The 23713-nt window shown below is 47.7% G+C and overlaps 1 protein-coding gene across 4 annotated transcripts; it reads left to right on the plus strand.

Annotated features, from left to right (window-relative positions):
* The first annotated feature begins 3965 nt into the window (after positions 1-3965).
* CHRNA6 (cholinergic receptor nicotinic alpha 6 subunit) lies at positions 3966-22083 on the plus strand. Of its 4 annotated transcripts, none has more exons than XM_074994577.1 (8): positions 3966-4042; positions 9880-10173; positions 12587-12717; positions 13921-13965; positions 15485-15594; positions 15707-16532; positions 17168-17320; positions 19550-22083. In XM_074994577.1, exons 2-8 carry the CDS (start codon positions 10095-10097, stop codon positions 19670-19672), a joined length of 1467 nt encoding a protein of 488 aa, XP_074850678.1. In that variant the 5' UTR covers positions 3966-4042; positions 9880-10094; the 3' UTR covers positions 19673-22083. The 4 variants fall into 4 exon arrangements, with proteins under 4 accessions (XP_074850678.1, XP_074850677.1, XP_074850680.1 ...); XM_074994576.1 differs by having other exon boundaries at positions 3995-4033; XM_074994579.1 differs by lacking the exons at positions 3966-4042; positions 12587-12717 and having other exon boundaries at positions 10165-10173.
* Positions 22084-23713: the final 1630 nt, after the last annotated feature.

A 23713-nucleotide genomic window follows, 5' to 3' on the forward strand; every position in this document is an offset into this window, starting at 1 on the left:
GTAAACAAAGACTGCGAATGGCTAGCTAAATACAGAAGCAGCTTCCCCTCCCTTGGTGTTCACACCTCCAGATCAACTGCTGGTAGTAAGCCTCACCCTTGCTGACTGAGCTAACCTTGTTATCCCCACCCTTGCTCTGGCTTATTTATACCTGGCCCTGCAGGTTTCCAAGACCAGCATCTGATGAAATGAGTCTGTGCTCACGAAAGCTCATGCTCAAAATTTTCTGTTAGTCTATAAGGTGCCACAGGACCCTTCGTTGCTGTTATAGATCCAGATTAACACGGCTACCCCTCCGATACTTGACACCATGCAAGGCACTCAGTTATTTGTGTAACCAGGGGCAGGTGGGTGGTTATCTGTATTACATATGTTGTGCTAGGTGCTGTACAAACACACACCAAGAGAGGGTCTCTGTCCCGAAGAGCTCAGTATCTAACCAGACAAGACCAACAGGGAGCTCTGCTACCCTGTGTTATAGGTGTAGGACTGAGACACAGAGCAGTTAAGTGACTTGCCTAAGGTCACACAAGAAGTCTGCAGCAGAGACAGAAACTGAACAGGATTCTCCTGTGTGCCACGTGAGGGCCTTAACTACAAGGATGCCCCTTCTATTTTGAACCCTATGAGCCCTGTTCATAGCATGCAGGAGAAACAGGAGCCATTCTGGTTGTCACATATGTTAAGCTTGTGCTTTAAAAGGTGCGTCTGGCTCCGCAAGTTTGTTGCTCACTTAACAGTGGAGACCACATTTCTCGTGGCTTTATCATGCCCATTATAACTATGGATTCTCCCTCCACCCCTGTTTGGCATAATACAAATAGTGTTTCAGTTTAAGTCCTCTCTTTCCATATGTTCTTTGTCTTTCTTCTGCTTGGACAGAGTGTCTCCTGGCCATCACAACCTCAGAATTTCTCCTTCTAGTTTTGCTAAAAGCCATCGGAGATATTGATGGCTCTCTCTGGCCCAGAAATGTCTAAGCAGATGAGGTTCACAGAGCTACGCATTAAATGAAGTATGCATAATCCTTCCTGCAGATCTCGCTAACCATCCCAGTCTTTCATGCTTCAGCACCACCTAGTAAATACAAAAATCTACTGGCTAGTCTCATAGCTTTTCAGCTTAAATACAAAGGCGCTTGCCAGAAAAATCAGAGTTGTCCTGCAAAAATTCATGGAGCGGCCCCTCTGCGAAAATTATCACCCATGCCTAGTCTAGCCCTGAGACCTCCCAGGAAACTTTCCCAGGGCATATCAGCAGGCCTGAGGCTGCTGGTTCAGTGAAAGGCTAGGGCCTGAATGGATGCAGTTGCAAAATCTCTGCAGTGACCCTCCTACTGTAGAGCAGCGGGGACAACAGCCTCCGTGGGCCCTGGGGCAAGGTGGGCGGGAGGCCTGGCTCTGCACCCCGGAAGGGATGGGGTTAAGGACAAAGAGGACGAAGTAGTAGCAGCGGCATATGGAGCTCCAGGCCCCTTTGCAATGCCGGGCCCTGGGGCAAGTGCCCCCTTTGCAACCTCCAGTCGGCAGGCCTGCCGTGGAGTCATGCTGTAAAGCTCCATGGTCTGGATCACCAAAGCACACACCAGAGAGACAGCACCTCAGGAGCCCTTTGGGGCATAGGGGCTCCAAATGAGGCACAGAAGAGAAGCTTTTTCATCCTTGACTATGGCACCACTGTGATGGATTCTCTGAGCGTCACAAAGGAAACAGCCGCAAAGAAAGGCAGTGAGTGAAATCCTGGCCTTGTTGAAGTCTGAGGCAAAAATCCCATTGAAAGGTGCCGGGATTACACATCAACAGAGCTCTTGTCACGAGTGCTGCTCCTGAGGCTGCATAAGAGAGGAGCTCTGAGGGAAGGCTTTAGCACATTCAGAGCATTTGCGGAGATTTGTCTAGCGTGAGTTTTTCCCTGTTGATAATGCGGACACGCCATCAGAAGTAGAGCAGTGTCTCAAGAGTCGTGAACGTAATGTTTGCCAATTCAATGATTTGTGAGCGGCCGAGCAGCCGCTTCCCCGGGGGCTCTGGGGCATGCAGCCCTGAAAGCTGCCACTTCCCCGGGGCTCCAGGCAGGGACCGCCAGCAGCCGCCACTTCCCAGGGCTCCAGGGCAGGCTGCCCTACTTGCGAAATTCAAGATTTGTGAGGGTTCTCAACATGGACCCCTTGCAAATGTTGAGACCCTACTGTATTTAGTTCCCCTCCTCTGTGGTATCGTGTGTGTCAGATAAATGCCGGGCAGAGACTGAGGCTTGCCCTTGTTCAGCACATTGCTAAGGCTGCTGTTCTGTGTGGAACTGGTTATTTGGTGAGGCTCGAGCTGAGTGAAACTTCTCTGACCCTCTGGACGTAGGTTTAGTCTCTCTTCCTGCATGTGTGGCTCTAACTTAACTTATACCCTTGTAGTTCAGGCGGAGCAGAGGTCCCTTACAAGTCTCCGCCACTTCACTGTGTCTCTGGACAAAACTTCGAGCTGACCAGAGGAGTACCGCATTTGTTGTCTGACACCAGTCCAAAACTGCAAGCTTATACTGCTTCATCTCCATTGCAACCTGCGCTGTCTTCCCCGCTCGACACATGGTCCAAACGTTCCACGTTCCAGACCGGGTGGTTGTCCTGGGGTGGCAGAAGGGTCATCTGCAGGGCAGCTTCCCTTTGGCTTTTCCTACCACGCTTCTTACTCAGTCCCTGAGGATTGCCAGTTCTTCCCAAGACTTGTGTAGTTGCAGGTTCCTTTGTAGGTGTGTGTGTGACTTTTGGGTTTTACAGATAAGGTAATTAACCCTCAGCCAACCCCTTTTACCTTGGGGAGGAGTCATCCAAATTTGTCTGGTCTCTACTCTTTGACCTGTCTTGTTCGGGTGACCCTTCCAGGAGCTGTAGCAGGTCTTCAGATCCTTGGGACACACAAGCCACCTCACTGCAACAAGGAATGGACCATAGTTCCCTGGGCATTCACCATAGAAAGAGCAGTTGCATGTCAGTCTTTGCTGCTTTTCCCACCTCCTTGTAGTTTTCCCACTCTGGATGTTGTCAGACAGTCAGATTAGATAATACCCCCTGCCCAGAGAAACCCTGCGTTCTCTATTTCACCACTTAGTGTTTGTTGTCTGAAGTAGACATTTTTTGTACTGATAATTTTGACACAACTTTTTTGTCACAACTGAAAATGAACGTTTTCAGGATTTGACCAAAAGATTTTTTTTCGAGAACAATTTACTTTTTTCCCTGGAAAGCTGCCATTTCTTGTGAAAACTTGTAGTTCAGTTGAAAAACCCAATATTCCACTGACAACTAATTTGAAGGGAAAATTTCCATCCAGGCCTCGTTTAAACTTAATCCACAAGAGCCGCTTTTGGTTTCTTTGACCTCCACGTTATTTGCATATCCACTTGCTTGACAGTCTTACAGAATAAACTCCCTTCCCCTTCCCCTCCTGGGAATATCCTCCACTGGGGAGGCTCCTGTCAAGATTTTCTTTTCCTCAAATTCCTCTTTCAATCTGGGGAGCCTCTCCATTTTCAGAACTGGGAGTGGCCAGGAAAGACACATTCCCATCATCCTTCTTCATCACCTCCCTCTAGAAGTCCCTCTGCTTCTCCTGGGAAAGGAATTCAGCTGTTGCTCTTTGTACTTATTGCTGTAAATCTCAACTACTTCATCTAAATAGAGTACTTCTCTCTCTGTTTTAGTTATATACTTGTGGTTGTTTCCTGAATAGGCAAAGTTGGATCTCTCTGAAATTTAATGATTGTGCAATATCCCCAGGAATTTTAATATTCCTATAATTATGTAAAAGTGAGTTATGTGCTGTCATGATCATGAGGGTTAGCCAGCAGCCTGGGAGTAAAAGGGTTAACCTCCTTAGCCAGGTGGAGTTGGCCTATAGGAATGTAGGTAAGCATTTCAAACTGAGACAAAGGAATTTTTTGGTTCCTCCCTTTTCTGGCCTCTGGTCTTTCTTCTTCTTTCCAGCCGGGAGGGAGACAGACATAGAATATCTCCCTCCAAGAACAGGCCCTCCAATCTTCTGTAAGTAAGGTAAAGTTTAGGTAAATCCATTAGGCTTTATTGTTTTCTGGTTTGGGAAGTGGCATCTGATGTCTGTGCACTTTTTAGAAATGTTCTTTTACTCTCATTGTAACTAAGTTCTAGGCCCATGGTGGAGACTCCCCATGTGTGTTTTACTTTGTGACTCTTCCATCTAGTCATGAGGCTTGCAACACGAATATTGTTGTAAAAATAAAAGTTCTCTCTTTTTTTCTTTTTATTAACCTGGTATTGGTTAATGTTTGTGTCCTGGTTTTTACTTTTGGGGCTGAGATTTCCCAACTAGTTTCTCCCTCTTTTCCCTGTGATTACTTGGGTGGTGGCAGCGAATTTTATCCCCAAAATCTAAGCGTTTTTTGTAGGATTTTGGGGGTGAAGTTTATACCAAAACCTAGTAAATAAGGTTTTGGGGGGTACTTTTGCTGGCCCCCACTTCTACATTTGTCTTGCTAGAGTGGGGAAGGAGCCATGACATTTGCTAAAAGAAATACTCAAATGTGGATGATCTTTAAATGATTGACATTATCATGGTCGGATGTATAAATAATGCATCGCTTTACATTGTGCATAGTTGGTGGTTTATTTCCATTACATTCCTCTGGGGCAGTGTGCGTGTGTTTTTGAAAGCCTTGGTTTCACTTTTGAGATTAAGGTGAGCTGATGTCTGTGGAAACAAGGTCAACAGTATGTTTATTCACGCAGAAGAAACAGAAACGTCCTACCCAGAAAGTGTGAGCACACCACATAAAGTCTCTTATGCAACAGTCAGTCAGTTTCCATTATATTGGATATAACCAATGTGCCTTTTTATCATTATCTAACATAAAACTTAAGATGTTAAGATATGATTTATTTTTAGTTGCATGTAATGGCTCAGGTTGTCCATACGAAGCATAACTGTTAGTGGGCGTGTAGCTTTTGACACTGTACTGGTGTTGTTAATTGTTCTTACACGTGTGGTACGAATTATCCACTCTCTGGGTGTGGTGCTGTTTAAAGACAGAGCCAGACATGTGGCGTTCCCAGAGTTGGTGTCCCTGAGCGGCAAGAATTCCAAATGTAGGGGCTGAATTCTTTCTCTGACTGGATATGGTGATGAGGACAGGAATTAAGTTAGGCCCGGCCAGCCGATGGGGTGCGGAGGAAGGACAGTTGCAGAGATATCTGACATTTCAAGGCGGCCGAGAGCTCTGGCTGCTGCTGCTGCTATGGCTCCTTCCTGCCTTGGCCCTGCTCCTTCCTGCCTTGGTCCCGCCCCTTCTGAGGCACATAGTCGGTCCCCCCTCCCACCTTGCCCTGGGGCTGCCTGTGGCTGTTAGCCCCACTGGACTAGCCCGGGCAGCCGCTGAGGAGGAAGTGAGGATGAGGATGCTGGAGCAAGGGAGCCGAGGCCAGGGAAATGGAGCAGGGAAGGACAGGGTGCAAGGAGGTGGAAATGGCTGGGCCTGGGGTGACAGGAGGAAAGATGGTCAGATTGCCTACAGAAGGGAGCAGGTGATGGGCTGGAAAGAGGTTGGGGAGGATGGAAACCAGGAGCCATCAGATAAACGTGGGGTTGCCCAGAGACGCATGGTGGGTCAATGGCAGCCCCAGGTCTAGCACCCTGTGAGGCTCTGTAGCTTCCATATTTCCTGCACCAGCTACTTGCTGCTCTGGCCTGAGGTGAGGAGTTGAGGTTGGCAGCTGTCTGAGTCTGCACTGCACATTGTCCCCTGAGGCCAGCTGCAGGGGAGCATGAGGGGAAGGTGGAAGCAACCGATGTATTTTCTCTCCTGTGGTCCCTGGAGCAGCCACCGGAGTGTTCTTGATTTTCAAAGAGACTTAATGTCTTGCCTCTCCCATGTGTGTTCCTCATTCTCTTCACCTGTCCTGCGATAGCCCCCCCACCACCACCACCTCCTCGCAGCTGCTCTGTGGGGAGCTGTGATCATTGTCAGCTTCATCCACACCCACACCAAAGCAGCAGGGAGACCAGAGAGAAGGACGGCGGACGCAACATCCCAGCCAGCCCTGCAGTCACAGCTTCACGAGCAAGCAGAGAAACTGCAGCCAGTTGGAACTGCTGGAGTTCCTGTCCTGAGAGAGATTCTTGCATTTCTGAACCTTTTTTTTTCATTCCACTTCAGATTCAAAGGTAGAAATGGGGAACCTCCCCCAGCAGAATTTTTCGAAAAGAATTCTTTCCCAAACCTCAAAGTGGGATTTTTCAAACATTTTCCAAGCTAGCTCCACAGCTGCCCATCCCGGACAATACGCCTACAGGCAACAGCCCAGGAACCCAGCTAGTCCAGGGATCTGGTTGCCCTCCACCCAGCAGGGGAGCTCTCAAGCTGCTAGAGAGCCCGAGGAGGTAAGTGGAGATGCTGTCAACACGTTTGCATCAAAAAATTGATGACAGGGAGACAGTCCCATGTAACGTTTCGATTCTGCAGAATCAACACTTTCCAATGGGAAGAGGTCTCCTTAGAAAACATCTGACCTGCTCGACAGCCACGGCGCGAGCTCCCAGGCAGCAGCTTTGGAAGGGAACAGATAGGTTGTCCAAGGTTACTGTGCACTGGTTCTGTCTGCTGATTCAGCTGCACCCATGCTAGACTGCACTCAAGATGGGAGCCTTGCGCAAAGCCAGACTTGCCATAACTAGCGTCGTGCATTGTCCCCACACAGTTGTCTCCATCTAGCCGTGTTTAGCGATTAATCAAACAGCTTCGTGATAGATTCACACGCACCAGCAAGGATAGGTCTGAGGAAATTATAAAGCCATGGATTAAGGAGCCATTCGGATCACCTGCTCTGATTGCCGGTGTAACACAAGCCAACGAATATTACCCAACAACTCCTTCTTCCGGTCTGGATTGAGCTGGGTCCGCTCTTTTAGCAGGACATCGAATTTTAATTTTAAAACTTCAAGTGACAAAGAATCGAAATTTCTCCCCAGAGGGATACTTGGGGACCTCAGCCACGTCGTTATCTCCTCCCACTGGATGGCATTCAAGCTTTCAACGCCTGAGTAGAGTAAAACCCTACTCACACAATTTCAGCATTCGCATTGCTTGAATTAACGCAAGTCGAAATCAGCAAGTGCAGTTGGCCAGGGGCTCCGGCCCCTGCCTCCCCCAGTTGGGGGAAGCCAGGGAGCAGCCGTGCCACTGAGCCAGTCCATCCCCTGGTCCATGCCCCCGCCTCTCGCGGGAGCCAGGAAACTGACCAGTTTCCTGGATCTGCAACTTTCCACATGGCCCTGGGGATGAGCCACTGTGAGCCTCTGCTGCCCAGTCTGGGGCTTTCCATGCAGCCCTGGCTACAGCTTCCTGCATCTGTAGCTTCCCGTCCAGCCCTGGCAATGAGCCACTGCTCCCTGACCTGGGCCGCCAGCTTACCAGGCATGCCTGTTGCTCCCAACCCAGGTTCCCTGGCTGCTGCTGCACCGCCTTTGTCACTAAACCAGCTGTGTCTGCTCTGCCCTGGGCTCCTGCCGCTGGGCTGGCTGGCGCTTCCTCCTCCCAGCCCCGGGACTCTCTGGTCCTGCTGGACCATGGCCATTGCTGGGCGAGAAAACACTCCATTTGGGAGCTTTAACCTGTAGTCTTTAAAGGTTTTTTGGTTTTGTTTTAATTTTTGTGAATTTTTTCATTCACCTGTTCTGTTGGCTGCTTTCCCCCGTTCCTCCTCCCCTTCCTGGATCTGGTTCCAGACCCACTGAAGTTAATGGAAAGACACTCCTAGGCCTCAGGAGGCTTTGGAGGGGGCTCTCTGTCAGTATTCCTTAGTTTTGTCTTCTCTTCCCTCCATCCCTTGATGGCCCCAGCCACTTCAAACATCAGCCCTGGGTGACTGCCCTACTCCTAGACCTGTTTTCTCAGCCCAGCCCCTCACTTCTGTTTATTGGTAACTGAGAAGAGTGTTTAGAACAGAGAGACTTTCTCGCCCTGCTGCTGTACAAAGGCACTTTCTTGTGATCTGCACTGACGACAGAAGGATGTGTCAACAAAAAAGGAAATTAACTGACTGGGAATGAACAATATTTACTTAATCCAGTGGGAGCATCTCACACACCAGGGATTCTTTTTCCAAGCAACCATCTGACAGGGAGCTATTATGCAGAGGTGTCTTTAACCAGGTGTGGTGCCTCCATCCCCCCTTTGCAAAATAAGGCAGCTGTTTTCTCCAGCTCTGTACCTGGCCTGTCTCTGTAGGCCTTTCCCTGCAAAGGACATGCATGCATAACAGGCTGTGGGGGCAGTCAGTGGTATTACAGTGATGTCTCAGAGTACACAAACCCGCTGATTCGTGGCTGACCCCCAATTCCTACCGTAAACCCTGGACATGCGCTATTTCCAGTTATGCTTAACTCGGTCGCCCCCCCACCCCCCTGGCCCTGCCTCAACCCTCCTGGCTCTGCACAGCTGTGGCTCAGCCCCCCTCCAGCTCTGCTCAGCACCTGCACATGTTTGCCCCCTACCCTGCCTCTGGCTCAAGCTCACCACTCCTCAGGCGTGACTCCGGCTCAACCTCCCCGGCCACGGTTCAACCCCCTGCTGGCTCACTGCCCATGTGCGGTTCTGGCTCACACCCCACTGCCCAGGTTTAAACCCCCCATGTGCGGCCCCAGTTCAAACCCCCCGCAGCCCGGCTCGCCTCCCTAGCAAGGCTCTGGCTCAACTCCACCCCTCACCCGCCTGCAGCCCTAAGCCCCCCACCCGCCTCCCACAGCCCCAACCCACTGCCAGACTTACCCCTCCCCAGCTGCCCCCCCCCATCCCAGGACTTACCTCTGTGCTGCTTCCCCGGCTGCAGAATGTGTATTCCACCAGGGAAAAGGCCAGACCCCACTTACGCGAAATCCGGGTTACGCGAGGGCATGCAGAACGGAACCCTCGCATAACTCGAGGGTCTACTGCACTCACTGTCTAAAAAGCCATATGCATGTACATAATTACGGGACTGGGGCCCATAGCAAGGGCTGTCTCTTCCGGTGTACAGGTACAATATGTGCTGCAATATATCTGTTCAGTTGGGCTGCTCACAAGGTTCCCTCTAATTTTTTCCATCCGTGGGCAGAATAAATTTTGTTATGTGCACCGAGGTGCAAGGGAATGTGCACCACCTGTAGAGAATCATGCTGCCAATGGTGGGTGGCTGTGAGCCCTCTGCTAATCAACTGGGCAGTGCCTGAATCTGTCCTGGGTGGCCCCCCCAAGCACTTGGGTTACAGGGAACACTGGCTGCTAGTCATTACTGCAAATAAATAATGATTGCTCAGTGGTCCACTCTAGTGTTTCAGTGGCACCTGTGTCACACGGTATAAAACTATAGCAGCGCACGAAATTGTGAGTTTCTGGGGTAGAGCCCATCTTTCTTTCCTGTCTGGCCAAACACCCCGCACATTTTGGGCTTTACTGTGTAATAAAAGCTATGATGATATTACGCTCAGTGAGGATTAGGAACTGGAAAAGTCATATGCAATTACAGCAGTTCTCGGTTTCAAAGTGAAGATGGTTTCTGATTATTGAACCCTGATAATGTCGCTTCTCCCTCTGCAGAAAAGCTCTCCGGTTGGAAGAGATGAACTGGTTTCACCTGCCCGTCCCATTAGGTTTGCACACAGGAGCTGTGGAAAAGGCCCGTTACAGCTGCTGCTGGTGGGCAAACATTGGCAACTTGGTGGGGGCGCGGTCTGGCTCTCCTACCAGCTGGCAGTGGTCTGTCCCCTCCCAGCCACACAGCTCGCCTGGTAATCAAGCATTGTCACACGCACTGGAAGGGGTGGAGGATGACTAGAAATGCAATGATTCCCCTGACACTAATCCTCGTGGTTCCCTGTTCAGTGCACAGCATGAGCCGTCCTCGCCTGGTGGTAGTAAGAGAGACAGTGTGCCGTTGTAAGGGTCCTCCAGCTGCAGGATTTATCAATGCGGAACTGAAATACGCCACCACATCACTGAGACCGTTCAAGAACTGAAGGGCACATGCATCTTGTGACCTATTCCTTTGCTTTTCCAAGCCACTCTTCTCCAAAGGGTGTTGCTGTTCTGTTTGGAGGATGCTTTCCAAGAAGTGGCTCAGATTTCTTTCCTCCAGCTCCTGTCTGTGGGCATATGCATTCCTGTCCTTGGTTAAAGGTAGGTTTCTTTTTATCCTGGCTCTAAGAAATGTATTTAACCCCTTCCTGCACCTATTGTCTTGGATTCAGCTTGAGGGAAAGTTTTAACCAACTGTTTAACTTAAAATAGCCTTGTTGTGTTAAAGCTCAGTATACAAAACCGGGTGTTACTTATAAAAGCAAATTTTAGGAATATTATGCTATTTTTTTTAACATATAACTTTTCTTCCTGCTTTGATTGAATGAGAAAATATCTTGAGCATATCATAGAAAAAAGAAGATAAAGTAATTGAATGTGAAGGCACTGTAGGGGTATAGGAAGTTGAGGGTGCACCCCCAATTGGGGGCGTAAAATTGCTGAATGGGGTACAATGCGATCGGGCTGCTGGGTCTCAGGCATGTCCGTCCCATTAAAAAAGCTGAAAGCTGTCACTGTTTTTATGTATGGATATTCATATTTTTATACCAGTTAATAAAGTTTTTACATTCTACAGACTGATTTTCTTACACATGCCAAAAGGTTTTTTTTATGTGAACATAACCAAAATGTCCATCATTTTGGATTACATTAGACAGGTTGCAGGAGGGGGCTGCTAATGGCAGGGGCGAAAAGCGGGGCCCAGCATAAAAAGTTGGCTTGCCCCTGGCTTAACTGATAAGGACAAAAGTTGTAAGGTTCTGTGCAAGTTTTGCTTTAAAACATACGCAAGTTAGAAGTTTCTCGTTAACTACACATATAGCTTCAGTTGTGTGATACATTTGACTTTGGACCAACAGCCCCATTAAGTTTCAAAGGGACTTGTGTTCCCAAGTGACTTTGCAACATTTAAAGATCCTACCCTTCATGGTTACCAGGACTCCGCTTTTGTGAATTGTGACAGCAGGAAGGTACCAGCTTAATATCAAATAGTGTGAGCTTAAAACTGAGACAAAAGTGAAAAGGACTGAAATCACTGGAGCTGAGGCAGCTCAGCACACCCCCTGAACAAAAATCTTGTTTCAAAATGTGACTTTAGAGCTAAGATAAGGGACCATTAAAAAAACAACAGATATTGTACTTTGTCCAGAATATTACAAATATATTGGTCTTGGTCTTGCTCTCACTCTGGTTTAATCTCCAACATTCGAGCTGGCAGCTGTCACTTTTGCTTGCTCTTCCTTCTAGTCACATGAAAAGGTGTTGGGAAATACTGTGTTTTTATCCCAGGAGGCTTGGAGTAGAAGCTCGTTCTTATGTTTACAAACTACACTGAGCACGAGTTCACATGCTAAAGAGGCAGGAGAGCTCAAAAGAGACTTGCATTTAGTTTGGAGTAGGTGCAACAAATACGCCTCAACAAAGAGTACGTACTCCTTATCTGATCCCTCTTCTCTAGTATATGCAGGTTCCACATAACCAAACGTAAGATTGTAGGTGGAATATTTAAAATGTCTTTCCCTAAATAGAAGGAAAAGGCCTAATGACCATCATTTCAAACTCTCATATTGATACGTACATTTGGGCTGATTTTTCTTTCACCCTCGGGGAAGGAATGTCATTTTAAAGGTGTCAAAACACTGGGCCTATAAACAGTTTGTCAGCTTTGACAATGACCAGCTGCGTAGCTCAATTCAAGCCATGCCTGCAGAGTGAAGTCAGCAAAGGTCTGCTGGAAGTAAGAGGCATGTGTTTAATAGATTGCCAATGACTGAGGTGAATTCTCCATCACCTGCAGTCTCAAAATCAAGCATGGGTGTCTTACATTCAGTTGTGCAGCAGTTGAACAGCACGTCGTTGGGTTTACTGAAGGCTATAGGAGTGAAGTTCTGACCTTCATTGATGTAATCTATTTGATGGATAACAGAGGCACCCATGGGTGAGGGGTAAGAAAGGCAAGGGAAGGACTGTGATAGCTCTGCCTCCTACACTCCAGTTACCTGGGAAGGCTGGAGGTGCAGTACAGCTACACAGCAGCTCCTGTGGTGGGGCTATGTGGTAGGGGCTGCGCAGCTGCTCCTGGGGGTTTGATGTTATTTATTAAAGGCCATTTCATATTCACATGCACAGCAGCTCTAAAATTATTGAGTGTTTTACTGAATTTAAAAAATGGCTCTTTTTGCTCTTTTGTTTGCAATCTCTGCTCCAGATTGCACCCTGGCAATGTCCCTAGACAGGGTATAACCATCCAGTGGTTATATACACAATCTGCTAATCGGTTGCACCTTACATTTATTCAGAATTTGTCTAGCTTAAGTGCCAATGGATTTTGCTAGGCCTTTATCTGCAGCTTAATGGGCCCTCGTCTATCAAAATCTGTGCATCCAAGTGTTAGTGCGCCAAAACAGAGGCTAAGTTGAGCAGCCATTGAAAACCAGGCCTGAAATGTTCTCTCTTCTTTCCTGCCTCCTCAGTAACTGCTCTCTGTTAATTTTTGTCAATGCCTGTTACTCAGCATGTGAACCAGAAGAACGATTGTTCCAAAAACTTTTCTCCAACTACAACCACTTCATCAGACCAGTGGAAAATGTATCTGATCCTGTGACCGTGTATTTTGAAGTGGCAATTACACAGCTTGCTAATGTGGTAAGATTAATTACAGAGTGCTTACTAGCTACACAGGTGCTGACTGTAGACCTTTACAAGCTCAATGGCATGCACGTCATTTACACACGATTGCACTAATTGTATGTGCAACCCAAGAGCTGCTCATTTGTACCCAAGTCTTACCATCTGATGCACAGGATGCACCACAGTTGTCATTTTGGATACCGAAAAATCCTGAGCCAGCCTGTTGGGTTTTATCAACTTAGAGGCAGATTTTCAAGAATAGTTTGATGCCTAAAGAGACACACGGGCACCTCGTGGGGTTTTCAAAAGCACCTGGGTGCAACTGGGCCTAGGTGCAAGAGAAAATCCTCTTATGCACCCCAGCACCTAAAGATGCCCCTAATTACCTTTAAAGTCCAGTCCCAAATGCTTAACTTTTATTAGTCACCCAAATTAACACCTGATCAATACCCTAAGCAGGTCAATCTGGTTACCTCTTCAAGGGCTGTGAAAAAGCTTACGCCCTGTGTGCTTCAGTTAGATCAATCTAAACCCAGTGTAGACATGGCTAAGTCGATGGACAAATTCTTCTGTCATCCTAATTAATTCGCCTCTCCAAGAGACAGTAACTACAGTGAGGAAAACACTTCTGTTGATGTAGGAAGTGTCTATGCCATGATCCTACATGGCACAGCTGCAACTCCAGACCTGTGCCACAGTAGTGGCTCTAGTGTAGACAGGCCCTACGCATCTCACAAATAGCCAGCTGTTTGCAATTAATATATGTTTCCAAGCTTCTGCCATCTCTCTGCCTGAGAACCCAATCCAACAACCATTGGATTCAATACAAGAGTGAATGCATTTACTTTGGAGGTTTGCGCTGGCCTGAGCACATCAATATGCTCTCTCTAGTGTGGTTTTCGTTAATGTTGACAAAGCATTTTATATTCTATTGCGTGGAAGCAGCACATTAAACATTCAGTCCAGCAAAGAACTTATGCACCTTTGTAACTTTAAGCATCTGAGTTGTCCCACTGACTGCAGTGGGAATACTTGGGTGCTTAAAGTTAAGCATGTGCTTAAGTACTTGGCTGAATTAAGACCTCTGTGCGTTTCTCTGTTAACGTGCTAGACTCAATGGTTTCTGTCTGTACTGTACTGAGCTAATTTGTAACTCTCTCCATATGCTGTAATTGCGTTACGGGAATGAAATGTGCGCATCCATTTGCTTCTCTTTAGGATGAAGTCAATCAGATTATGGAAACCAACCTGTGGCTACGACATGTAAGTGTCAGCGTTTTGCATCAACACGGTGCTCTGAATGTGTGGGGGGGCATGTGTTCTCTCATCGTGTCTTCAGAGACACAGATGTCTATAATAGACATGATGGGAGAACTTTCTCAGCAATCTAGCAGCACCCATGCTGGAGTATAGGCCAATTTCATTGCATTGCATGGAGCATGACAATATTCATTGTCTTTGCACCTACTTAACTTTGTAGTGTAGACAGGCCACAAAAGTCAGTTTAACCAGAGCTACATCTGAAATGTCCTATAATCTAAGGACCATACTTGGAAATGGAAATTGCGTACAGCATTCTCTTATGTTTCCATTGTATGTTATTCTCTACCAAGTATATTACCGTGCGTTCCATTTGTTATCTTGCATGTCCATAGGCTTAGCCTGTGCACAGTATGGCAGTTAAATATGCAGCTCTCTCCACAGACAGGAAGAGTTTCCTAAGAGCAATTTAAATGCCTGATTAATTCAGAAGCCAATAATTTTGGGTGCTTAACAAAGCAACCAAATTTTCAGATTATCCAAACATCCGGGAGATATTAGCTTGTGTGCCCAATTGCACAGACAATGAAATACTGGGCGGGGGTTGCTTCACAACATACCCATTCCTTCCTGTGGGGACCCACAGTTGTATTGCTTATGCATCTTCCCTGGCCTTTTTCATCTCTCCTCTGGGTGCGTGTGTGTGTGTGTGTGCGTGCGTGCGTGCGTGAGTGTACATGCATGCAGGTGAACAGAGGCTACATTGCTCCATTGACACTGCACCCTTAACTCAAAGTAAGATACACAATTTGAAACATTGAGGTGCCCAGCTCCTTTTGAAATTCAAGGAGATTTGGCTGCCTGTCTCCTGTAGGCTGCTTTGAAAATGCAGCCATATTGGGTGTGGCCCAAAGTGCTCTGCCCACTAAGCAGGGCTAAATGACAGGCCACAAGCCCTACAGGAAGGTGGTGTGCTCCAGTGAAAAGGCATAAGGCCAAGACTCAGGAGATCTAGGTTCTAGCCTTGACTCAGTCATTAACCTGCTGGATGAATCATTCTCCCGCCCTGTGCCCTTGTTTCCACTCCCTTGAATTTGTCTGCGTGGCCTATGGAGGCTGTCAGTCCTCCTTGGCAGGGACTATCCTGTATGAGTACGCCAAGCCCTGGCTTTGGTTGGACCTCTAGGTGGTAATGAAGAGACTTCATCTGTCCTCTCTGCATACCTGAAGAATCTCCCCCCAAGGTCTCAATATGGCTGGTGGTTGTGGAGAAGCAGACAGCCAGAAGCCAGGCCACATGCTCCACAGTAGTCAGAACCCATGGCCTTTTGCAAATGAGGATGGAGTAAACATGAGCAGTACTCTTGTGTATTGTATGCATGGCTGTTATTAGCTGAAGCCATTGCATTGCACTGCATCCCAAAGGCTGTGCCTTAGCTTTCTTGTGGCACCTTTCCCACACAAATCTTGAAATGCTCATTGAAAACGCTAGGCTTAAAATAACGACTTTTCCTTCCTTTAGATTTGGAATGACTATAAATTGCGCTGGAATCCAATGGAGTATGATGGAATTGAATTTGTTCGGGTGCCAGCAGATAAAATTTGGAAGCCTGATATCGTCTTGTATAATAAGTACAATTCTTTTATTCTGTCTGCCATCTTCATTGTGTTATTTTGCTTCCTGAGAAGATGCTGTTTTGCTTCCTTGTTCATAAGGTTTACGCTGTCTCATTTGTATTTCTAGTGCCGTTGGGGATTTTCAAGTCGAAAGCAAGACCAAAGCGCTTCTTAAATACGATGGGATGATCACATGGACCCCACCCGCTATTTTTAAAAGTTCTTGTCCGATGGACATTACATTTTTCCCCTTCGATCACCAGAACTGTTCCCTGAAATTTGGCTCCTGGACATATGACAAAGCCAAAATTGACCTCCTGATTATTGGCTCCAAAGTGGACATGAATGACCTTTGGGAAAACAGCGAATGGGAAATAGTTGATGCGTCTGGCTATAAACATGACATCAAATATAACTGCTGTGAAGAGATCTACACAGATATAACCTACTCCTTTTATATCCGAAGGCTGCCCATGTTTTACACCATTAATCTGATCATTCCCTGCCTCTTCATTTCATTCCTAACCGTGCTTGTCTTCTACCTTCCCTCCGACTGTGGGGAAAAGGTGACCCTGTGCATCTCCGTGCTCCTGTCGCTGACTGTATTTTTACTGGTGATCACAGAGACGATCCCGTCAACCTCGCTGGTGATTCCGCTGGTGGGCGAATACCTGCTCTTCACCATGATCTTTGTGACCCTCTCAATCGTGGTCACAGTGTTTGTGCTGAACATTCACTATCGGACACCAACCACCCACACCATGCCCGAATGGGTGAAAAGCGTCTTTCTCAGGCTGCTGCCCAAAGTCCTGATGATGACACAGCCTCTAGAGAAGCCGAAGAAAGCCAGCTCTAAGCAGAGTACAAAAGGGTTTGCTAGGAAGTCTAGTAAAATGAAGCCATACAGGGAGGTTAAATTACACAAGGAGCAGAGATGCCGCTACTGTGACAAGGTGAGAAAAAAACGCTTAGAAAAAAGGAGACTAAGCAGGGAGATGTGGTAAACGTCTATAAAATCATGACTGGCATGGGAAAAGTGAGCAAGGAAAAGGTATTCGCTTGTCGCCATCACTAAAGAACTAGGGGAATCACCAAATGAAATTAAAGGGTAGCAGGTTTCATACTAACAAAAGGAATACTAACAGAGAGGAAGCCGTGCTCGTCTATACACTATCAAAACAAAAAGCAGTCAAGTAGCACTTTAAACTTTAAAGTGCTACTTGACTGCTTTTTGTTTTAACAAAAGGAAGTTTTTCTTCCCACAGCACATAATAGGCCTGTGGAACTCCTTGCCAGAGGATGTTGGAAAGACCAGGATTTTAGCAGGGTTCAGAAAAGAACTAGATAAATTCATGGAGGTTAGGCCCATCAATGTCTATTAGCCAGGCTGGGTAGGAATGGTGTCCCTCCCCTCTGTTTGTCAGAGGCTGGAAACGGATGTCAGGAGAGGGGTCACATTCATGATTACCTGTTCTGTCCACTCCCTCTGGGGCATCAGGCGTTGGCCTCTGTCGGAAGACAGGATGCTGGTCTAGATGGGCATTTGGTCTGACCCACTGTGTCTGCTTTTATGTTCTTATGTTTTAAGGTGAATGAACTTGTTGCCAGCAAAGGAAGATTGAGTCACCAGCCCCTGAAGTGGGGGACGGACCCCATCGAGTACTCCGCAGAAGTCAGAGAGGTAATTAGCAACATCGAGTTCATCGCTGAGAACATGAGGAGCCAAAATGAAACTAAAGAGGTAAGAGGGTTATGTCCACCACCCGACACAGGGCTGCATTCTGAACCATCCACTCCTACCAGGGAGCAGGTGGGCAGGCGCCATCCTATGGAAGTCCAAGCAGCTCTGCTGTTGATCTCCAAAAGCTGATGGCTTGGTTTGAAGTGGCTTGTTTATGACCCCGTGCTGCTTGGTGCTCAGGGTTCTGCCGTTGTCTCGGGGTTTACAGACCTGCTCTCTGAACCTGCCAATATATGTATATTCTGACCTCCTGCATAGTGCTTTCCCTTCCCTTCCCAGTGCTTTCCATCGTTTCACAGGCCTAAATTTTCCTCAGTGACTGATGATTTTGGGAGCCTCCATTTCTGGGCCCAACCTGAGCTGCCTGGAAAGGGGCCTGGTTTTCCGAGAGAGGGAGCTGGCTGCTTTCCGAAAACGAGGCCCCTCTGAGGAGTTTCAAAATGGTTCCAGGGCGCCCCCGCCACACACGTGCTGTGCTCAGAGTGGCAGCACCGTGCTCCATGGCGTTTCAAAGGGGCCTGGAGCTCTGGCTGCCACCACTTCTTCTGCGGTGGTGGTTGGAGCTCTGAAATGCCAGGCCCAGGGGTAACTGTCCCCTTTGCCGCTCCTGTCAGCAGGCTTGTGAATGGGAAAGACGCTCCCAGCACCACAGCTATATGCAAGACAGAGCAGATGGTTTAGCATAAGTCATTCCATCTGTCCTACCCGTGGCGCTCGAAGTTCATTTCCCAGGCCTGAGGAAGAGCAGTGTTTAACTCAAAAGCTGGTCCATCTCAGCAGCAGAAGCTGGCTCACTGTACAAAAGGACCGCACCCATCTTGTCTCTCCACAAGCCCAGGCCCAGTCCAGCCACAGCAGCTCTGCTTGTAAAAAAGGAGATGGATGCTAAAAGGGGAAGGGAACACATGAGTAAGTCATGCTAACAGGACAATGTCAGCTCAGCATTCGCCATAAAAGAATTAATATTGCACGTCGACGTCCTAGGGGAAAGGCACCTCAAGAAGGCTGGATAGTCAGTCTGGTTGGGATAAAGCTTCTCCTTTATTTATATTTACTTTTTGAACTTCCTGCATCAGCAAAGTGGGGCTAGAAATCTTGCAGACACAGCCTATCTCATGTTGGTTCTAGTAGACCTTGCTGATGTGCTGGCAGAAATATCATGAGAATAGGTCCTGGCAAAATAAAGCACCATAACGGTATGAAGTCCTACATCAGTGCTCCTGCTGCTTAGTTTTAGTTTTAATGTGATGGTTTTGCCAATAATCTCCCTGGAGATGGTTTAATGCAGAATTGTAAAGGGCAATAGCATCCTCTGATGTGTATTCTGTGCACCCATTGATTGTCCTAAAAGCACTTAGACCTGGATTAAGAAAAGCATTTGAGCACATGCGTGGCTGAGTCATTTAAGGACTTTGAAATACCTTGCAGATCTGATTCCCCATTTTGGACTGAAATTAGTGGAGTTTGACCAGGACAACTCTGGAATATCACAGTTGTGAACCAGGCCTCAGGTGTCTCTTTTATCGGCTCCAGGGTCAGATTCTATTTTGTTACACCGGTAGAAATCTGGAGGAACTAATTCTTCCCGCTGTACTGGATTTCCAGCAGCCCACCTGAAAGCAGAGTTCAACTAATTGCCACTATTTTATATTTCTTTATTTGTTGCAATCTGTTTACTATTACACTTTGTATGAGATTTTTGGCATTTCTCTGGTTTTTATCCTAACCCTAAACTAGTGAGCTTGATTGTTATATCCTTTGTTTGTTTTCCTCTACCTTGAAGTCCTAGAGTTGCCTTCTGTGCTCCTGTTTATCGAAGTTATCCTGGATTTACATGGGTGTATCTGACACAGAATTTGATGCTCTTGCTGTTCTGTAGCACGGTTCTGTCATTTGCAGCTGATGTGTTTATTTGAGATGCTACAAATGGGACCAAGAGTTTGTAGTTCTGTTCAAAATAGTTTTCAAAACTCGTTTAGGACTTTTAATAGCCCGGCGTTCGACACATTGAAGTGCTGAGCCCTCCCCCGGGGAAATCGAGCCCATTTAAGCTGTCTCCCATTAAATGCCCAAAAATAGAGGCAATTTTGCAAATGTAATAGCTTGTGTATATTCTTGTTCCCAAAGCTCACTAGCTCCTTGTACAATACAGTTGTTTCCAGCACAGCATCAAACGAACCTATCACATGCATAGTACATTTAATGTGGTTTATCTTTTCTTCATTGCAGGTGGAGGATGATTGGAAATACGTGGCTATGGTGATAGACAGGGTCTTCCTTTGGGTGTTCATTGTTCTCTGTATGTTTGGGACAGCAGGGTTGTTTCTGCAGCCACTAATAGCAGACGCATAATCCCAGCAAGGCTGGTTCAGTTTGGCTTTGTCCAATTCCCTACTTTTTTAGAGATCCGCCCATCCCCCTCACTTTCTCTTGTGATGCTCAGCCCATCCTGAAAGGGCCCATCTGCAAAGAGGTGCTGTTAAGACGATGTCCCCTCTGGCTAAGAGGACTCGGCGCGGCTGTCCCATCCAACCATCAAACAAGCGAAGACGGCTAGAAGAAGGAAGAGAAGGTATGCCATCCCTGTAGTCAATATCAGCCTGTTGCATATCGTTCAGTGCCCATTGACTGACTTCAACAGCAGGCTACTGCCTGGCCACCCAGCTGATGACACCATTAAATGGCTGGGCACATTGCACCTAGGTCAATGATCCCTTTGGGGATCTCGGTGGCACCTCCTGTTCCTTCTTATATAGGGGGAGATTTTCAAAGGCCCTCCGATATTGGACTAACTTTGCTCCCATTGACATCACTGGTCACTGCCGACTCCAACTGAAGCAGGGCTATCTTTGTTGTAATTTTACCATTTTTCTCCATTGAAGTTGGAGGTAGGCCAGCGTGGAAAATCCAGCGCCGAATGTACGTTAGCTCTTGCTTCTAGTCACATGTGCGCCCTGAATATTGTGAGTGGCTATTTTGCGCTCTTCCTATCCACTTAGCCTTCATTACAGAGCTTGGATTATGCACGACTGTCATGCTGAATGCCTCCTAGTTGGTGGCTGTATTCTTACAACACGAAGCCATCACCAAGTATAAAAGTACTGTGGAAACCAAACTAAGAAAAGGGATTAGGCACTAGGCAGATGATGAGCCAAATCGAAGCCACCAGTTGCTTTGGAAGGGAGCCCAGAATGATTTAGATTACTTATTACCAGTGCTTTTTTTTTTTTTTTTGTGAAAAACAAAGGACCCAGTCCTCATCTGGCTTTCTGCCTCCCTTCCCAGCCAGTCCCAGGGCTGAGGCTGCTAAGGTGCTGGTACTCAGTATCGGCACAAAAAAAAGCAATGCTTATTATTAGTATTTTATCAATAGTTTAGAACTTGGCTATATCTTGACCAAGAAATTTGGACGCTGACAAAAAAAGACCAGACTATTCTGACCCAATTCAGCGAAAAGTTGTCCATCTTCTGCAGTGCAGCTCCCCAATTTAAGGCCCTGATTCAGCAAAGCTGTTCATCACACTGTTTAATTTTCAGTTTATGAGTAAGTTCTAGGGAAGTCAGCTGGGCGAGGGGTGTAAGCACATGCTTCAGTCCTGCCACAACATATCTGCTTAACTTTTTGCATGGCAAATAGGCCCGTTTACTTAGCTACACCACGCACAGTGGGTAAAGTGAAATGTGTGTGGAAATTGAGCTGAAGTGCTTTGCTGAACTTCTTCCAAAGGGTTTTTTTATACCTTTTCATGGTTTACCACAAGGTCTGTCCCTGGACCTGTTCCTAAGGCAGCAATGGAAAACCTTGGACAGTGACTGGGCCACATGAATAATCCTCCATCTCAGTGGGTCACAAGATTGTCACTACAAAAATGGTCTCCCAGGACAGGGTAGTTTTACTAACTGCACTTCTGTACCTAGAATTTGTGGGTGTGCCAACTCACTGGTGGCAGTGCTTTGACTGGCTGTGGAGGGAACACACAGCTCTCACAGTCAATGCTTTGTGCAATCAGCACACAGGTCATGTTCCCTTCCTTTATATGCATGTCACTTTAGTAAGACCCTCCCCCCGCCCCCAGTAGGAAAAAACACCGATGTGGATGGAAACGAATGAAATCTGGGTAGCAGTAAACAATGTCTTGCAGGCCACACATCGAACCCTGCTGGGTCGTAGGCTACCCACCACTGTCCTACAGACTCAAAACTGAATTCCTTATTAAAAGGCAAAATGTCCATTAAAGTCCAGGATGATTTTACGTGAATAAGCTGTGGGAGATCAGGCCTCTTTCTCTGGACAAGATTTTTGACCCTGACATACGTGCAGTGCAGTTGGGGATGTGATCGACTCCCACAATACTGTAGCTCATTCAGAGATCTGATCAGCACCATTTCCTGGACAGATGCAATTTCTTATGACAAAAGAACATTTTTCTAAAAAAAATAGTACAACACAGCAGATGCTTAAGCGCTACGATTATTTAGCGCATGGCTGATTATTTCAAATGAGTACACACTCGATCAAGGACAAGAGGGGGTTGATTTATGCAAGCAATAAGGATATGGAGCGAATATAATTTTCCTGTTCCAGTATTTCAAGTGCACAGCAGGTAAATTATTTTCTTTGAAAAATAAAAAACACATATAACCTGTGCAGTCTGTGATAGAGTTGAATGCTGCAGACTCGTGTCCGGTGACGGCTGTGCAGATGTCTGATCACGCCTGGTTTAGTGCATTAGCCTGTTCCTGAATAAAAAGGCTGGAGCATGACGGCCTGAGCAGCTTATATGTGGTTCTTCCACCAGCGTCAGGCTCCAGGACTTCAAGGGGTGCTGTCAAGTTGCATTAGTTTTCGGAATTCGCTGAGGTGTGATTAGGAAGGCAGGGGAGCTGGGGCCCATAGGCTGAGACGGGTGGGGGCAAATGCCTGCTCTCAGCCCTTTGCTGTTATTTAGAAACAAACTGCAGCCGGGTCAAGTAAGAGCTGCAGCTGAAAGCGTGTTTCAGTGGGGGCCAGATTCCGGAAGGTAACACCTCTGAAACAATGCAGGCCCAGATGCAGGGGGAGGGAGAAGTGGGAATCCAACCCCCAATGGGCCACCCTTCCCTCCCTCTCCCAAGCCAAGCTGGCGGGGGGGATGGGATCTTCTAATTAAGCTGGGGTGCAGCGGTCCTTGTGCTGAGCAGAGGTTAGGGGAGGGGGGTTTTGGACTGAGTGGGGGGGTTGGGCTAGGGGACTGTTCAGACAGGGGGAATGCAGGGGCCTTGTGGGGGGGGTTCAGTCTGAGTGGGGGTAGAGAGTAGGGGCAGGACCAGCTGCAGGGCCGAGGGTCGGGTAGAAGGGCAGTCACTGTAAGACGTTTGCTCATCCTTTAATCAGAGACGCCTGGGGGTGACTTGGTTACAAGCTATGAAGTGCCTCCAGGAGGACCCAATAATAGGTCCTGGGCGCTTCAGCCCAGCAGCGCCAGGTCTAGCGGCAGCCACAGCTGGGTGTTGTAGCTAGCCAAGTGCGGACTGGAGATCCGCCATGCACTGAACAGAGGGTGAGAAAACCTCTGGACCAGTTTATGTGGTGGCACAGTGGAGACTTTGTCACTGGACGTTTTTAAATCGAGCCTGGCCGGCTGCACGACATGCTGTGAGGAGGTTCTCTGGCCTGGGCTGCAGAGGAGGCCGGGCGCACCCAGCACGCCGCCCCTTGGAGTTTGCTGAGCAGTGCCAGGCCAGCTGCGGTTTCCGAAGCAAGTGGCGTGTTTGACTTTGGTGTGTTCCTGATGCCCCTACCCGTGACGACAATGTCAGGTCACCTGGGCTCGCTCTTGCCTCTGGGGCATGGGCAGCTGCAGCTGCAGCTCAGCAGCTTCTCCCCCAGTCAGGACTCCGATGTTGTGGTTCAAGTGACATTTTGCTCCAACCCAGTGCACCAGAGGCAACGTATCACTTGGGGAGGGCCCAGGTTAGTCTCCACCCCCTTTGTGACCAGCTGTAATTGGAATACTGAGGTTACAAACTTTGTTTCCCCATTCTACACTGGGACAAGCCCAAGACCTGTCTGAAAATTGTGCAACCAGGGCGAAGCCTGCTCCACCCCAGAACAACCACTGATGCTTAGGGCCCTCCGTGGGACAGGACACCAACGCGGGTCCTACTCTGTCTGCTTGAGAGTAGGAACTTGGCCTGGGCACACCTATATCCCCGCTGAACGCCCTCACTGACTGCCGGGTTGGAGCTATGAGGCAGAGCTGCCTAGAAATTCCACACGGGGCTTGAGGGCAGTTTTGGAGACATTTTGTGGGCAACAGCCTTAACCAACTTAAGGGCCAGCTCTGTCCAATCTAGTGCACCACAAAGGCAAAATGCAGCACTATGCCAAGGGTTGTAAAGCTGAAAAAAAAT

Source organism: Carettochelys insculpta, chromosome 5 (assembly GCF_033958435.1).
Source record: "Carettochelys insculpta isolate YL-2023 chromosome 5, ASM3395843v1, whole genome shotgun sequence".
NCBI classification, from domain to species: Eukaryota; Metazoa; Chordata; order Testudines; family Carettochelyidae; genus Carettochelys; species Carettochelys insculpta.